General features: G+C 36.9%; 1 protein-coding gene across 1 annotated transcript in view; it reads left to right on the top strand.

Moving 5' to 3' along the window:
• Nucleotides 1–13,726, top strand: part of HSF5 (heat shock transcription factor 5) — a 44,511-nt gene extending 30,785 nt beyond the window's left edge. The window contains exon 6 of the mRNA XM_058704415.1: nt 12,275–13,726. Within this exon, the coding sequence (XP_058560398.1) occupies nt 12,275–12,345 (71 nt within the window). The 3' untranslated portion in view covers nt 12,346–13,726. The remainder of the gene's footprint in view (nt 1–12,274) is intronic.
• The last annotated feature ends 424 nt before the right edge of the window (nt 13,727–14,150 follow it).

Here is a 14,150-nt window from a genome sequence, read left to right as displayed (position 1 = left end):
CTGATTTTAAGACTTACCACAAAGTCACAGTAATGAAAATTGTTTGATATTGGTGAAAAGATAGACATATCTTTTCTATTTGTGAATGAAACAAAATAGTCCAGAAATAGATCCACACATATGTGGTCAATTGATTTTCTAATTTTTTTTTTTTAACGTTTATTTATTTTTGAGACAGAGAGAGAGCGTGAACGGGGGAGGGTCAGAGAGACAGGGAGACACAGAATCTGAAACAGGCTCCAGGCCCTGAGCTGTCAGCCCAGAGCCCAACACGGGGCTCGAACTCACCAACTGTGAGATCGTGACCTGAGCTGAAGTCGGACACTTAACCCACTGAGCCACCCAGGCGCCCCTGTTGTCAATTGATTTTTAACAATGGTGCCAGGGCAATGCAGTAGAGAAAGGTAAGTCTTTTCAACAAAAATTAGAGTTGATCCATACCTCACACCATAATTAAAAATTAACTCAAAATGAATTACAGATCTAAATATAAAACCCAAATATATAACACTCCTTGAAAAAAAAGGAGAAAACCTTTGCTACTTTGGAGTGAACAAACCTAAATATAAAACTCAAACATACAAAGCTTGGTGAAAAATAACAGAAAGGCTTTGCTACTTTGGAGCGGACAAAGATGTCTTAGAACACAAAAACGTGATCAATAAAGAAAAAATTGATAAATTGGATTTCATCAAAATTTAAAACTTTTGCTCTTGGAAAGGCATCATTCAGAAAATGGAAAGACAAGCCAAAGTCTAGGAGAAAATATCGACAACACATATGTGAAAACAAAGGACATATTTAGAATATAAAAAGAACTCTTACAGTGCAATTCAAAAGTGGGGGGAATATATGAACAGACATACCACTAAGTGGTACAAGTGGTCAATAAACACATGAAGAGATGCTTAACATGTTTAATAATCAGGGAAGTCATTGGGAGTCACAGGGAGACATCACTACCTGCCCATTAGAATGGCTAAAATTTTTAAAGAAAAAAACAAGACCGTACCAAGCGTTGATGAGGCAGCTAGAACTCTTCATACACTGCTAGTGGGGAATAAAAATAGTGTAACCATTTTTGGAAACCATTTGGCAGTTTCTTAAAAATTAAATTAAGCATACACTCATCACAAGTTATGAATTACATATAAATTACAGTGTATCCCTACAACAACAGAATAATATTCAGCAATAAAAAGGAACACATTATCGATACATACAAATCATTACGTTGATGTGGTCCTTGGGGAATATACATTTCTTTTCTTTTTTTTTTAACATTTTATTATTTTTAAAATAATCTCTACACCCAACGTGGGGCTTGAACTCAAAATCCCGAGATCAAGAGTCACATTCTTTATGGAGCCAGCTAGGCACCCCTGGAATATACATGGTTTCGGAGCAGTCCAGTTTTTGTTGCCTACATTTTGTTAGAGAGTGTGTAAAGGGCGTGAGGATTACTTAAGAAGTTGAACAGTCCTATATCTTAGCAGGGCATGTTTGTTATTTCTCTGGCATTTCAATTCTTAAAAAAAAAAAAAAAAAGGTAGACTACTGATTTGTTTGCCTTTGTTCATTCCAAATGTGAGTTATAGCAGAGATCTTATTTAGGTAGTTTTTAAGCCTGAAAAGTCTGGTATTTGATTTACTGTGTACTTTGCTCATCCCTTTCATTCAACCTAATGGAACCTATATTGAGGTCATCTAAAAGAATGGGTTCCATTGGAAAGATAATATTCTTAATCTGATCTTTGCCACAGAGCTCTCTCCCATTGTCTATCAGAAGTACTTGAGAAAAGCTTCAGGCCCTCTTACTATTATTTCACGTTGGGATAATGAAGTGGTTGGGTGCACAGTCCAAATTGCTGATCTCTAGACAATAGGTTATCAACTACAGGCAGAGAAGTATTCCCTTCTATCTTTGCTTGTGCTTTGGCTACCTCTAGCCTGAGTTCATCTCTTATTTTAGGACTTTGCTGAATGTGCCAAGAAACAACTAACACTGTGAATTTTGTCAGCCTTTTCCCTTATGGTTACTTGCTCACTTGGCATGTGGCCTGTCTTCCAGGGTATCACAGTAACAATTTTATCAAATGTTTTGACATGGGTTACAAAGATCACCAGTGTTCTAGCTAGTGTCATAATTACCTGCTGTCTGACCACCAAGCTCATAACGTGTATTTTAATTTGAATAATAGCAGTACCTCACTTCTAGATTCCAAATTCCATATCAGTCCATGTATAAGTTAGGCTGCTGTAACAAAACAAAAAACTAGTAGCTTAAACAGTTTAGAAGTTTGTTCTTCCCTTACGATATAGTCTGAGGATAAGCTGTCTAGAGCTGATGTGGCAGCTTTACCTCTCTCTGGTAGCCCTCAGGTGTTGCAGGGTTAAAAATGGCTCACCACTATATCAGTATGTTGGCCAGCAGGCTGCTATAAATATCCTTTCCTTTTATGAGCATAATCATCACTTATGCTCTCATCAGTTTGACTAGAACTTGGTCACATGGTCAAACTAGCTGAAGGGGAGCTTGGAAATGTAGTCTTTACCTGGGGACCATTTGCCTAGTTAAACAACACCATGATTTAAAGGAGGAATAAATATCAGGAGACAAGTAGAAGTTTCTGTTACATGGACTAAGAGAAAATATTTACAACAAAATACAAAGTATTCTATTCATCATACATAAAAACTCCTACAAATCAATAAGAAAAAGTCAACCCAATAAAAGTAAAGAAAATGATATTAATGTGCAGGTCGGAAGAAATAAAGTGGCCAATATGCTTGTAGAATGATGTTGAACCCCTCAGAGAAATCAAGTAGAGAAATGCAAATTAAATCAACCCAAAAGATTTTTTTTTGATTGGCAAAACTTAAGCTGTTGATAATATCCAGGTTTGATAAAAGTTTAGGGAAAAAGGAACGTCTTAATACACTGTAACTGGAATGTAAATTTGTATAGCCTTTTGGAGGGCATTTGGCATTATTTGTAAATAACTAAAATGCTCATGTGCTTTGACTCAGGAATTCCAGTCCTGGCAGAGTTCACTGTTGTGTCATGTATGATAGCACAAATTTGGAAAAAGTATAATTGCCTAATAGGGAGCTAGATAAATTATAAAAAAATAATGTAATGAAATACTATGCAACCATTTAAGAAAATTAGCTTGATATGTTGTTACCTAGAAAGGTAGTAAGTGTTCATAACATATGTTAAGTGGATGAGGCAAGTTGCAGCACAATATGTCTAGGACAGCCTCCTTTCTAGGAGGAAAAAAAGGAAGTATATACTATATAATTATAGAAAAAAGTATAGCAGTATATGATAAAATGGATTCATGTAATAGTGGTTACCTCTAGGAAAGTAGAATTGGAGGTGAAGAGAGGTACTTTTTTACTTTTCAATTTGTGTATGAATATACACAATAGTAGGATTATGGGAAATTTTTACTCCCTTTTTGTACTTTTATAGATTTTTAAAATTGAAAAAAAATCCAAAAATACTAAAAATTGCTTAAATATTTTAAAGTATTCTTTCAGTGTAAATTTAAAACCATCAAAATAATAGGAATGGGAAATTAAAAAGAATATTTTGAAAAAATATTTATATCCCGGTTATTAACCTGACTTCAAGGTTTAGATATGATTGACCCAAGCTAACTGTATCCCACACCTAAAATGATTTTCCAAGATTTTTTAGAATTTCTAGGGCTTACTATGACTTTTAGTTTTAAATTTCCTGTTTCTGTTTAATTCCGAAGTCATCCATTTCTCACCTCCTACAGCTCTTCTCTCTTATCTGCTCCATGCTGTTCCAGATGTAGAACTTGGCCCTCTTCCTTTGTTTCCAGCCTTTCCCCATGCATTTACATTAGGCATTTGTATGTGTTCAACTCTTTTCTGAAGTTGTGGGGAGGTAAAAAGGGTTTGCATTTAAAATACTGCATAAAATTTTAGATGGAATGTTATCCACCTTTCTCTTTAAAAGGCTGTCAGTCACTTTGCCATTTTCTCACCTTTCTTTGTCACTAATCACTATGGCCTCTGCCATGTTGTCATCTTTACTTGTACCAGCACTGTATCTTCTCTTCTCTGGTCTTTTTTTCTGTGCCTTGGGGAGAGACGTTAGATATTTCCTCTATTTCCTAATGTCTTTGAGACCTTACTTTCTCCAACCAAAACAGCTTGTCAAGTATAGTCTCTACAAAGATAGTTACGTGCCCAAGAGGAACTCTGGTGCCTACTGTTAAAATAATCACTTCATCTCTTTCACTATTAAGGTTATAAGTGTAGCTGATAAAATAATTAGGACATTATCTTTATTATCTCTTCATTTTCTTTTTTTCCTTAAGTAAAGACTTATCCTTTGGTCAGTGTTGTTGATAGCCGAGTCTTAATTGGCCTTGAATTCTTGCTGTGAAATAGAAGAGTTGTGACATATTAGCATTATTATGACAACTGGTCACATTTCCATTTATTAGGGGCAAGGAGTAAATTACTTAAGCTAGAACCTCTTTACTAAAAAGTTAGCTTTTGTAATGAGAGTGTAAGCAGAACTACGGTTCATGAAGTACAAAATTATTCTACCTTGATAGAACTTAACCTAATGGTTGGCTTATGAAAACATGGCTATAAATAAGGTTCGATGGGATTAAAGACCTTAACCAAAGTCAGTTTAAGTTTTATGTACTATCTGTTAGAGTCTGTATAGCATAGCTGATACGAAGAAGGCTTTTGGTATTAGAAAAACCTTCTATTTATTATTTTTCTCCCCTCTTTACAGGTAGTTCCATGAGGGAAAGGCCTTTCTTTTGTTAAATGATGTATCCTCAGCACCTACAGTATTAGCATTAGCTGTGGCACTCAGTGTTTGTTGAATGAATGACATGCTTTTCCACCCCACTTTAATCTTACTGATGTACTTCAAAAAAAAATCCTTGGAAAAAAAGCAATCTTTTTTTTTTTTTTAATTTTTTTTTTCTTTAATATATGAAATTTACTGTCAAATTGGTTTCCATACAACACCCAGTGCTCATCCCAAAAGGTGCCCTCCTCAATACCCATCACCCACCCTGCCCTCCCTCCCACCCCCCATCAACCCTCAGTTTGTTCTCAGTTTTTAACAGTCTCTTATGAAAAAAAAGCAATCTTTTAAAAAAATGTGGTAAAATATATATAACATACAGTTTATCATCTTAGCCATATTTAAGTATATAGTTCAGTAGCATTAAGTGCATTCACATTGTTTTGCTCCCATTACCACTATCCATCTCCAGAACTCTTTTCATTTTGCAAAATGAAACTCTGTACTCATTAAATAATAACTCCCTATTCTTCCTCACCCCCAAGCCACTGGAAGCCACTATTCTTCCACTTTCTATCTGAGCAATCTTTTAGTTAGCCACCAAAAGATAAGTTTTGAACATATGAGGAGTCAAAGCGCTCCTCAGGTTTCTTTTAAAAAGTATTTATTGAACAATTGCCTAGGGCTTGGTACCATACCAGGTACAATAGAGACAAGTCGTGTCCTCTATAGTTCTATTCTTCTGGAACCAAGAATTGTGGATGTCTTACTAAGATGTCATTCCATATCTCGTTATTATGCTCTGACATTTATTTTATATTTTTTTAATGTTTATTTATTTTTGAGAGAGGAGACAGAGCACAAGTGGGAGAAGGGCAGAGAGAGAGAGAGAGGGAGACACAGAATCCGAAATATGCTCCAGGCTCTGAGCTGTCAGCACAGAACCCAACAGCGCGGAGCTCAAACTCGGAAACCATGACCTGAGCCGAAGTCGGACACTCAACCAGGAGCCCCCTGTGTTCTGACATTTAAAACCAAGATATGTTTGGTTATGAATTTTACTTTTTGTAGCCATTTATTTTCTGTTTTCCCCTTCTTTTTGTCTGGTCATTTCAAATTAATAGGAAAATATACATTAAGAAAATTTATTTTTTTTTTTTAATTTTTTTTCAACGTTTTTTATTTATTTTTGGGACAGAGAGAGACAGAGCATGAACGGGGGAGGGGCAGAGAGAGAAGGAGACACAGAATCGGAAACAGGCTCCAGGCTCCGAGCCATCAGCCCAGAGCCTGACGCGGGGCTCGAACTCAGGGACCGCAAGATCGTGACCTGGCTGAAGTCGGAGGCTTAACCGACTGCGCCACCCAGGCGCCCCAAGAAAATTTTTTTTTTAACGTTTATTTATTTTTGAGACAGAGAGAGACAGAGCATGAACGGGGGAGAGGCAGAGAGAGAGGGAGACACAGAATCGGAAGCAGGCTCCAGGCTCTGAGCCATCAGCCCAGAGCCCGACGCGGGGCTCGAACTCACGGACCACGAGATCATGACCTGAGCTGAAGTTGGAAGCTTAACCGACTGAGCCGCCCAGGCGCCCCGGAAAATATACGTTTTTAGATAAAATTCACAAAACATAAAATTAACCATTTTAAAGTGCAAAATTCAGTGGCATTTAGTATATTCACAATGTTGTGCAACCTCTACCTCTATCTAGTTACAAAACATTTTCATCACTCCTAAAGAAAACCCCGTATTCATTAAGCAGTTACTTCCAATTCCTACTCCCCCAAGCTCTTGGTAGCCTCCAATCTGTGTTCTGTCTCTATGGATTTACCTCTTCTGGATATTTCATATACATGAAATCATGTAATATGTGACCTTTTGTGTCTGGCTTATTTTACTTAGCATAATGTTTTCAAGGCTCACCCGTGTCATAACATTTGTATCAGAACTTTCTTTGCATGGCAAAATAATATTACATTGTATATATATACCACAATTCATTTATCCATTCATCTGCTGACGGACATTTGGGCTGTTCTTACCTTTTGGTTATTGTGAATAGTGCTGCTGTGAACATGTGAGCATGTAGTGGAGTATCTGTTTACAAGTCTTTTGGGTATATACCTAGGAGTAGAATTGCTGGGTCATATGGTAATTCTATGTTTAACTATCGGCCAAACTATTTTCCATAAAAGCTCTAGCTTTTACGTTTCCTACAGCAGTGTAGAAGGGTTCCCATTTTTTTCATATCCTCGCTAGCACTTGTTATTTTCCCCCTTTTATTATTGTTATGGCCATCCTCATAGGTGTGAAGTGTTATCTCATTGTGGTTTTGATCGCATTTCCCTAATGATTAGTGATGTTGAGCATCTTTTCATACGCTTTTGGCCATCTGTATATCTTCTTTGGAGAAAAGATAATTTTTTTTACAACTATTATAACAATATTCTGTTTGATGAAATCTTCTGTTTTGGTTAAAAATCTCTTGATTATAGCCCTAGTGAGTGTTACAAGTTGGTAAACTATGGCCTGTGAACCAAATCTAACATACTGCCTGTTTTTAAATGGCCTGCAAGATAAGTATGGTTTTCATATTTCAAAATTTTTTTTAGTGTTTATTTATTGTTTTGAGACAGAGAGGCAGAGCATGAGCTGGGGAGGGGCAGAGAGCGAGGGAGACACAGAACCCGAAGCAGGCTCAGGCTCTGAGCTGTCAGCACAGATCCCGACGCAGGGCTCAAACCCACAAACTGTGACCTGAGCTGAAGTTGGATGCTTTTTAAAAAACTTTTTTTTTAATGTTTTATTTATTTTTGAGAGAGAGAGAGACAGAGCATGGGTGGGGAAGGGGCAGAGAGAGGTAGACACAGAATCCAAAGCAGGCTCCAGGCTCTGAGCTATCAGTACAGAGCCTGATGCAGGGCTTCAACTCACGAGCTGTGAAATCATGACCTGAGCCGAAGTTGGATGCTTAACTGACCGAGCCACCCAGGCGTCCCATAGTTTTCATATTTTAAATGGCTGGAGGAAAATCAAAAGAATATTTCATGTCACATAAAGATGATATGAAATTCACATTTCAGTGTCTATAATAAATGAGGTTTAGTTGAGCTGCCTCACATGGCAGGAGGGATGAGGGAACTCTCTGGGATCTCTTTTATTGGGGCACTAATATCATTCATAAAGCTCCGCTGTCATGACGTAATCACCTCCCAGAGGTCCAGCTTCTAACACCCATCACAGCGGGGTTAGGTTTCAACATATGAATTTCAGGGAGTTAAACATTCAGTCTGTTGCACCCTGTGTTAGAAAGTTCTTGTTCTTAGCTTCTGATCTTTTCACAGCCCTGATCCTTGATGACCAGAGAAGCCCTTAAGAGAGTAAGGAGGTACTTGTGAGGAGGGCTCAAATTGACTAGTATTCAGTTTAGTTCTTACAGATGACCAAATGTTTTTTTTTATTTTGATACTAAAAGGTTAAAGAAGTAATGATAGAAACCAAAGGTAAAATTCCTAAAGTATCACTTAAATTTCAACTGTCGCTATCATTAGGACTATCTCCCCTCAGTATGGTTTCAACTCTCACAGTACATTATTTATGATAAAAATAAGGAAATTTCATGAAATCACCTCTAAGGACTCCTTTGCTTCCAAATTCTGAAATACTATGATTCTAACATTAACTGTTGGATGTCATTTTGTTGCTCGATATCTCATTGAACAGGGGCATCCTATATTCCAGAATTTATCAGTGCCCTTCTGTAATGAGTTATTTTGAAGATGTCTGCCATGTTTAAGTAGGAACATGTCACACTTCAAACTTTCTTTGAGGTTTTTTTTTTTTTTCAAATAGACTACAAGTTGATTAAATAATCCAGATTGTATTGATTTCAATAGATGTGTGTTTTGTTAGAAGGGGATGGTCAGTCACAGTCTTTGCCATGCTGTGCATAGGCTTTTTGAGCACAAGTTAACTTAAGGAAATACGTTTTGGATCAAAAATACCAAAAGGTAAAGGAAATTAGATTCAGTCATGCGCCTCCAATTTCTTTAATGATATCACTCTAAACTGAATATACCCAAATATTAATTTTATAGTAGAAGCTACACTCATTCATGTTCTCATGGGATGTTAACTTTCTGGTTAAGGGAAATTGAAGGTTTACAACCAAAGTTCTATTCATTCCTAAAGGAAGGACTTCTCATTTTGTAGCTCTTGGATTATGGATGAGATTTCATTTAGATAATAACCCCCAAACCCTAGAGGGTGCTTTTGGAAGGAATTAACATTCCCAAACAAGTAGATGCAATGCTCTTGGCCCTCAAGGCCTTTCAACTCTCAAACCAACTGAGCTACTGTGATCCCCAAATACTTACCTTCTCTGGTGAGTATGCAAGCTTCTCTTCTAAATGAAGTCATATAAACCTCTAGTAGCACCAGGCTAGTCTGTCTTCTCATATTTTTATTGGTCTCTATACTCTTTTAACTCCTTGATTGGCAGCTTTGCTAATGAAGGAAGTTCACTTTAATAAAATTACTATGTTTAGATGCTCATTATTAGAAACTATGTGCCAAGTGCTATTTTAAAGCCCAATCATTAAGGTTAAGAGGGTTTGTTGTTCACACTACTTTACATAACTAATTCTGAGGCTATTAAAGAGCCACACAGGCTATTTCTATTTTAAACATGCCTATCTATGATGTGTTCTTATCCATTATTTGAACCTATCAATATGGTAAAGTCTTAATAAGCAATGAAATGAATGACATTTGTTCACTGATTTAAAAAAAAAAAAGGGTTTGAGGCACCTCGGTGGCTTCATAGGTTAAGCCCCTGACTCTTGGTTTCAGCTCAGGTCATGATCTCACAAATTGTGAGATGGAGCTTCGTGTTGGCCTCTGCACAGTGCAGAACCTGCTTGGGATTCTCTCTCTCCACCCCTCCCTTGTGCTGTCTCTCTCTTTCTCAAAATAAATAAACTTTAAAAAAGAGGGAGTTTGTTGCTGCTGTTTTTCAGTTTACCTCCCCATGTGAAATCTGTAGTTGCTTTAATAGCCTTTACCTTTGTCATTATCAAGAATTCCTACTCTGCTTTCAAAGCTGGGTTATAACTGGGTCTATTCATATTCCCAAGTCTTATTTTAATATGTTCTATTACCATTTGGCCTGTCCTTCCCCCTCCCCCCCCCCCCCGCCCTAATATGGAGCTGAGATGTTTAGAGAATAATCATTAGGTGTTACTCCTACATCTTCTGGTCAACTTTTAGAGATCCTGATGCCTAAGTAGCACTCCACACCAATTAAATCAGAATGTATGGGGGTAGGAGTCCTATGCATCAGTATTTTTTTTATTTTAAATCTTTTAGTGTTTATTCATTTTTGAGAGAGAGAGAGAGAGAGAGAGCGAGCATGAGCAGGGGAGGGGCAGAGAAAGAGGAAGACACAGAATCTGAAGCAGGCGCCAGGCTCTGAGCTGTCAGCACAGAGGCTGACACGGGGGCTCGAACTCACAACCCATGAGATCATGACCTGAGCCGAAGTCAGATGCTTAACCAACTGAGCCACCGAGGTGCCCCTGCATCAGTATTTTTTAAAAGATCCTCCAGGTGATTCCAATGTGCAACAAGGTTTAGAAACCACTGGCTTTACTTAATAACCATGTAGACTTAGCGTAGAGGTTCTTGCTCCCAGTATCAATTTACGCCTCAGAATTAATTAGATGACCTTATAATAATGCACTTTAAACTATTTGAAAAAAAAGATGTTATATAAATATAACATATCACTATTTTTGTTACTATATAGACTTTAAAGAAAGACTTTTGTGGTAAAATATACATATCATAAAATTTATCATTTTAATCATTTTTAAGTGTACAGTTCAGTGGTACTAAGTCCATTCACATTTGTTGCACAACCATCACCACCAACCACCTCCAGAACTTCTTCATGTACCCAAACTGAAACTGTCCGTTGCACAGTAACTCCCATAACAACCCCTGGCAACCACCATGCCACTTTCTGTCTCTATAAATGTGACTGCTCTCGTTACCTTACGTAAGTGGAATTATGCAGTATTTGTCCTTTTGTGACTGACTGATTTTAGTTAGCACAATATTTTCAAGGTTTATCCATGTTGTAGCATGTATCAGAATTTCCTAATTTTAAAAGCTAAATAATATTTCAATGTATGTATAGACCACATTTTATGTGTCCATTCATCGGTCCTTGGACACTTGGATTGCTTCTGCCTTTTGCCTATTATGAATAATGCTGCTATGATCGTGGATATACAAGAAGCCAATTTTAAGTGATAAAATTATGGCCTTTCTCCCACTATAAGATGCTCATCTGGATAAATTGCTTGTTCTTTATGGTTAGGTTGTAGTGTAATTCACCAGATGAGATGACCTGCCCCTAGTGACTGGTCTACCTTTTACAAAATATGGCAAAATTAGCTATTATTCCATATGCTTTCTGGATTTTCTCAAATATGGTGGTAGAATTATTTTGTTGAATCAGCTCTCTTGCCCAGTCTGTGGATCAGTCCCACAGAGGCTGTGTTCTAGAAATACAGTGACAAAAGTCTGTGTCTAGAGTGAAATAAAGGACTTATGCTATATAGTTTAGTTTAATTTCATTCCCAAATGCTACTATGGCAAAATCGTAAGCTTCAAAACAAACCTAGAAAGGTTGGTTCCCCTAGAAATTATAAACTAGAAGTCTGTATGTTGCTCTGGAAGCTAAACTAATTAGCTTGAGTCTAGAAGCCACAGTAAGATCCTCTGTTACTCAGGCCGTTTAGCTCTACTCCCATACATGGCCTCCTTGTATTACAAAACCTAGTACTTGAGCTGAGAGTTCAGTTTTTTAGTTCTTTCCATTCTTAGTGAACCCTTTTTGTCTCTTGACCTCCATGAAGGGTATGCTTTCTTTTTTACACACAGTTCAGGTAGGTGTTTCTTCTACAAGAGATCAGCTGTGTTGTCAGTAAGGGGAAATTGTATGGAGTCAATCAACTTTGGAAAAGTAGTGATTACTTATTTTAACATTGTATTTCTGAAGGCATTATTTTCTCATATTCCCACAACCCACCCACCCACTCATCTTTATAGGATCAAAGAAATGAATTTTCATTTGTGTGTGTATATTTCACTTTGATCCCTTTGACACTTTTCCTTAATTTTTCACTTATAACAAAAGGCAGTTGAAGTGAAAAGAGGCTTAGCTGCATCATTGAAAAGATAGCAACTGTACACTTTTCGGTCTCACTGGGTTAACAACTGGGCTGCATCTGTGTTCTTTAGAGGTACAGGAATGTCCCAAAACTGAGATCATAGCATTTTAGAACCAATTCTACACTTAACCGCGAGCAACTTGTTCTTCTTGTCTGAAGACTGGTCTATCAAACTCTCCAATCTGAGAGGCCAAGAGTGAGTAAACAAATCTTCTTTCTTTCTAGATCTTCATCTGCTGGTGGACGTGGCCTGCAAACAGGAGCACTTTCCAAAGGAGGAAGAATTAAAAGAGTGAGGAATGGAGGACATACGTGACATTGTGCACTAGCTGTAGCTGAGGGCAGACTAGCCTTGCACATGACACACTGTTGGGAGTTTTTCAGTTCTGTTAAGGAAAAAAAAAAGTATTTTTGTTTTGTTAATTGAGAATTTTGTTAATTGAGAATTGGGATTTTGGTATTTACTACAGCTTTTCAGTTCAGATTATTTACCTTGACAAACTATTAAACATCTAGCAGCCTTTTTTTTTTTTTTTTTTTTTTTTTTTTTTTTTTTTTTTTGCGTCCAGATCCCTTTCAAATGGAAAGTCCTGGCCTTCTGTTACAGTCAAGAAGCATCTAAAAACTGCTGCAACTATGGTACTGGAGAATAATCTGTGTGTGTGTGTGTTGATTTGCTGTCTTGCCACTCTCAAACTTTAGTCAGCACAATTCCAGAGGGGGAGTTCAGTCTATCTGTTTCAAGTCACACTGTGATCCTTCTAGAGAAGACTGTGCGAAACAAAGGCATGTGAGGTCACCAAGATCGCAGGTCTAAATGGGTCAGGAATTCCAGGGAAGAAACTCTGAGAAAGAGCTAATTTTCTAACTGATTAACCAGGAAATGCTCTTACTTCCTAACCCAACATTCTGTTTCAAAAGCGAGGCACCTGGACTTGGACCATCCATCACACTTAACAGCTCCTGATTGTTTTATATTAATGGGAGCATTCTTCTATTTTCATATCTTTCTTTAATTTTAATGATACATTATCATAAATGGTAAGAAGGTTTTGTTATATATCACTTATGTAAATGTCTTCTAAAATTTTTTAAATTTGTTTAATATATTTATAAATGCTGGTAGAGTTAAAAGTTTTAAAGCTTTATATTTTTATTAAGATTGCACAATAGAAGGATAAAGGATGCATGTGTAAGATATTTATTTTGAAGGGGAAATGTGTGAACAAAAACATTAAGAGATTTAACACTGTTTTCTTACTTTAGATTTTTACATTTGGTACATGTAAATTCTCATCTATATATACTGTGTGCAAACTTTTGGGAAAACCTGATCAGTCATTTAACAGAAGCTATACCTCTGACATTTTTAATAGTTTATGTCTGGTTTAAGCTTCTGAGAGAATTTTGGATAGTGGGATATACCATAACATTTTTATTTTATCCCCTCTGAAGGATTCTAAATTCAAGTATAGGATTGTGGGACTGGTTTTTAGGAGAGGTATCTTGGGTGTCCACTTTCTGTGGTTGATCCCTCACTTGCTCATCTAGTGATAGCAAGAAACTTTATGATTTTAAAGTCTTTTGCACTGACTAGAACTTTCTTATTGGATTCTGCTTTGGTTGTCCTAATAAGAATTGCAGAAACAAAAGGAAAGTGTAGGAATATGAAACTAATTAAAAAGAAAAGGCACTTAGTGATATGACATAAATAGTATGCTAGTCATTGTGGGTGTAACAATTCATCTCTTAAATTGCATTGTGCCTTCCCAATGATGTCAAACCATAGACGTGTTAACAGAGATAGTAGTTTTTTGGAAAAGGATGAGTTCTGTATTGGTCTGCAGTGACTCAGTTTAGATATGAAAGTAGGTTCTGAAAAGTGACCTGTTTGGTCCGTCTGATTAGATTAGTTGATGTCCACGTGATGGGCATTTATTCATCTTTATTAGCAAGGTTTAAAAAAGATGAACAGATTATCAAGACTCCTCCATCTTTTGGCCAGACTATGTATTTTGGCAGAGTATGTGAAGAGGAGACCCAATTTCCAAATGAAGGAACTTTGCCTTTTCTCTGTCATGTTGAGAAGCTGACAAACTGT

Source organism: Neofelis nebulosa, chromosome 16, assembly GCF_028018385.1.
Source record: "Neofelis nebulosa isolate mNeoNeb1 chromosome 16, mNeoNeb1.pri, whole genome shotgun sequence".
NCBI lineage: Eukaryota > Metazoa > Chordata > Mammalia > Carnivora > Felidae > Neofelis > Neofelis nebulosa.
This window is presented reverse-complemented; position numbering and strand designations above follow the sequence as displayed.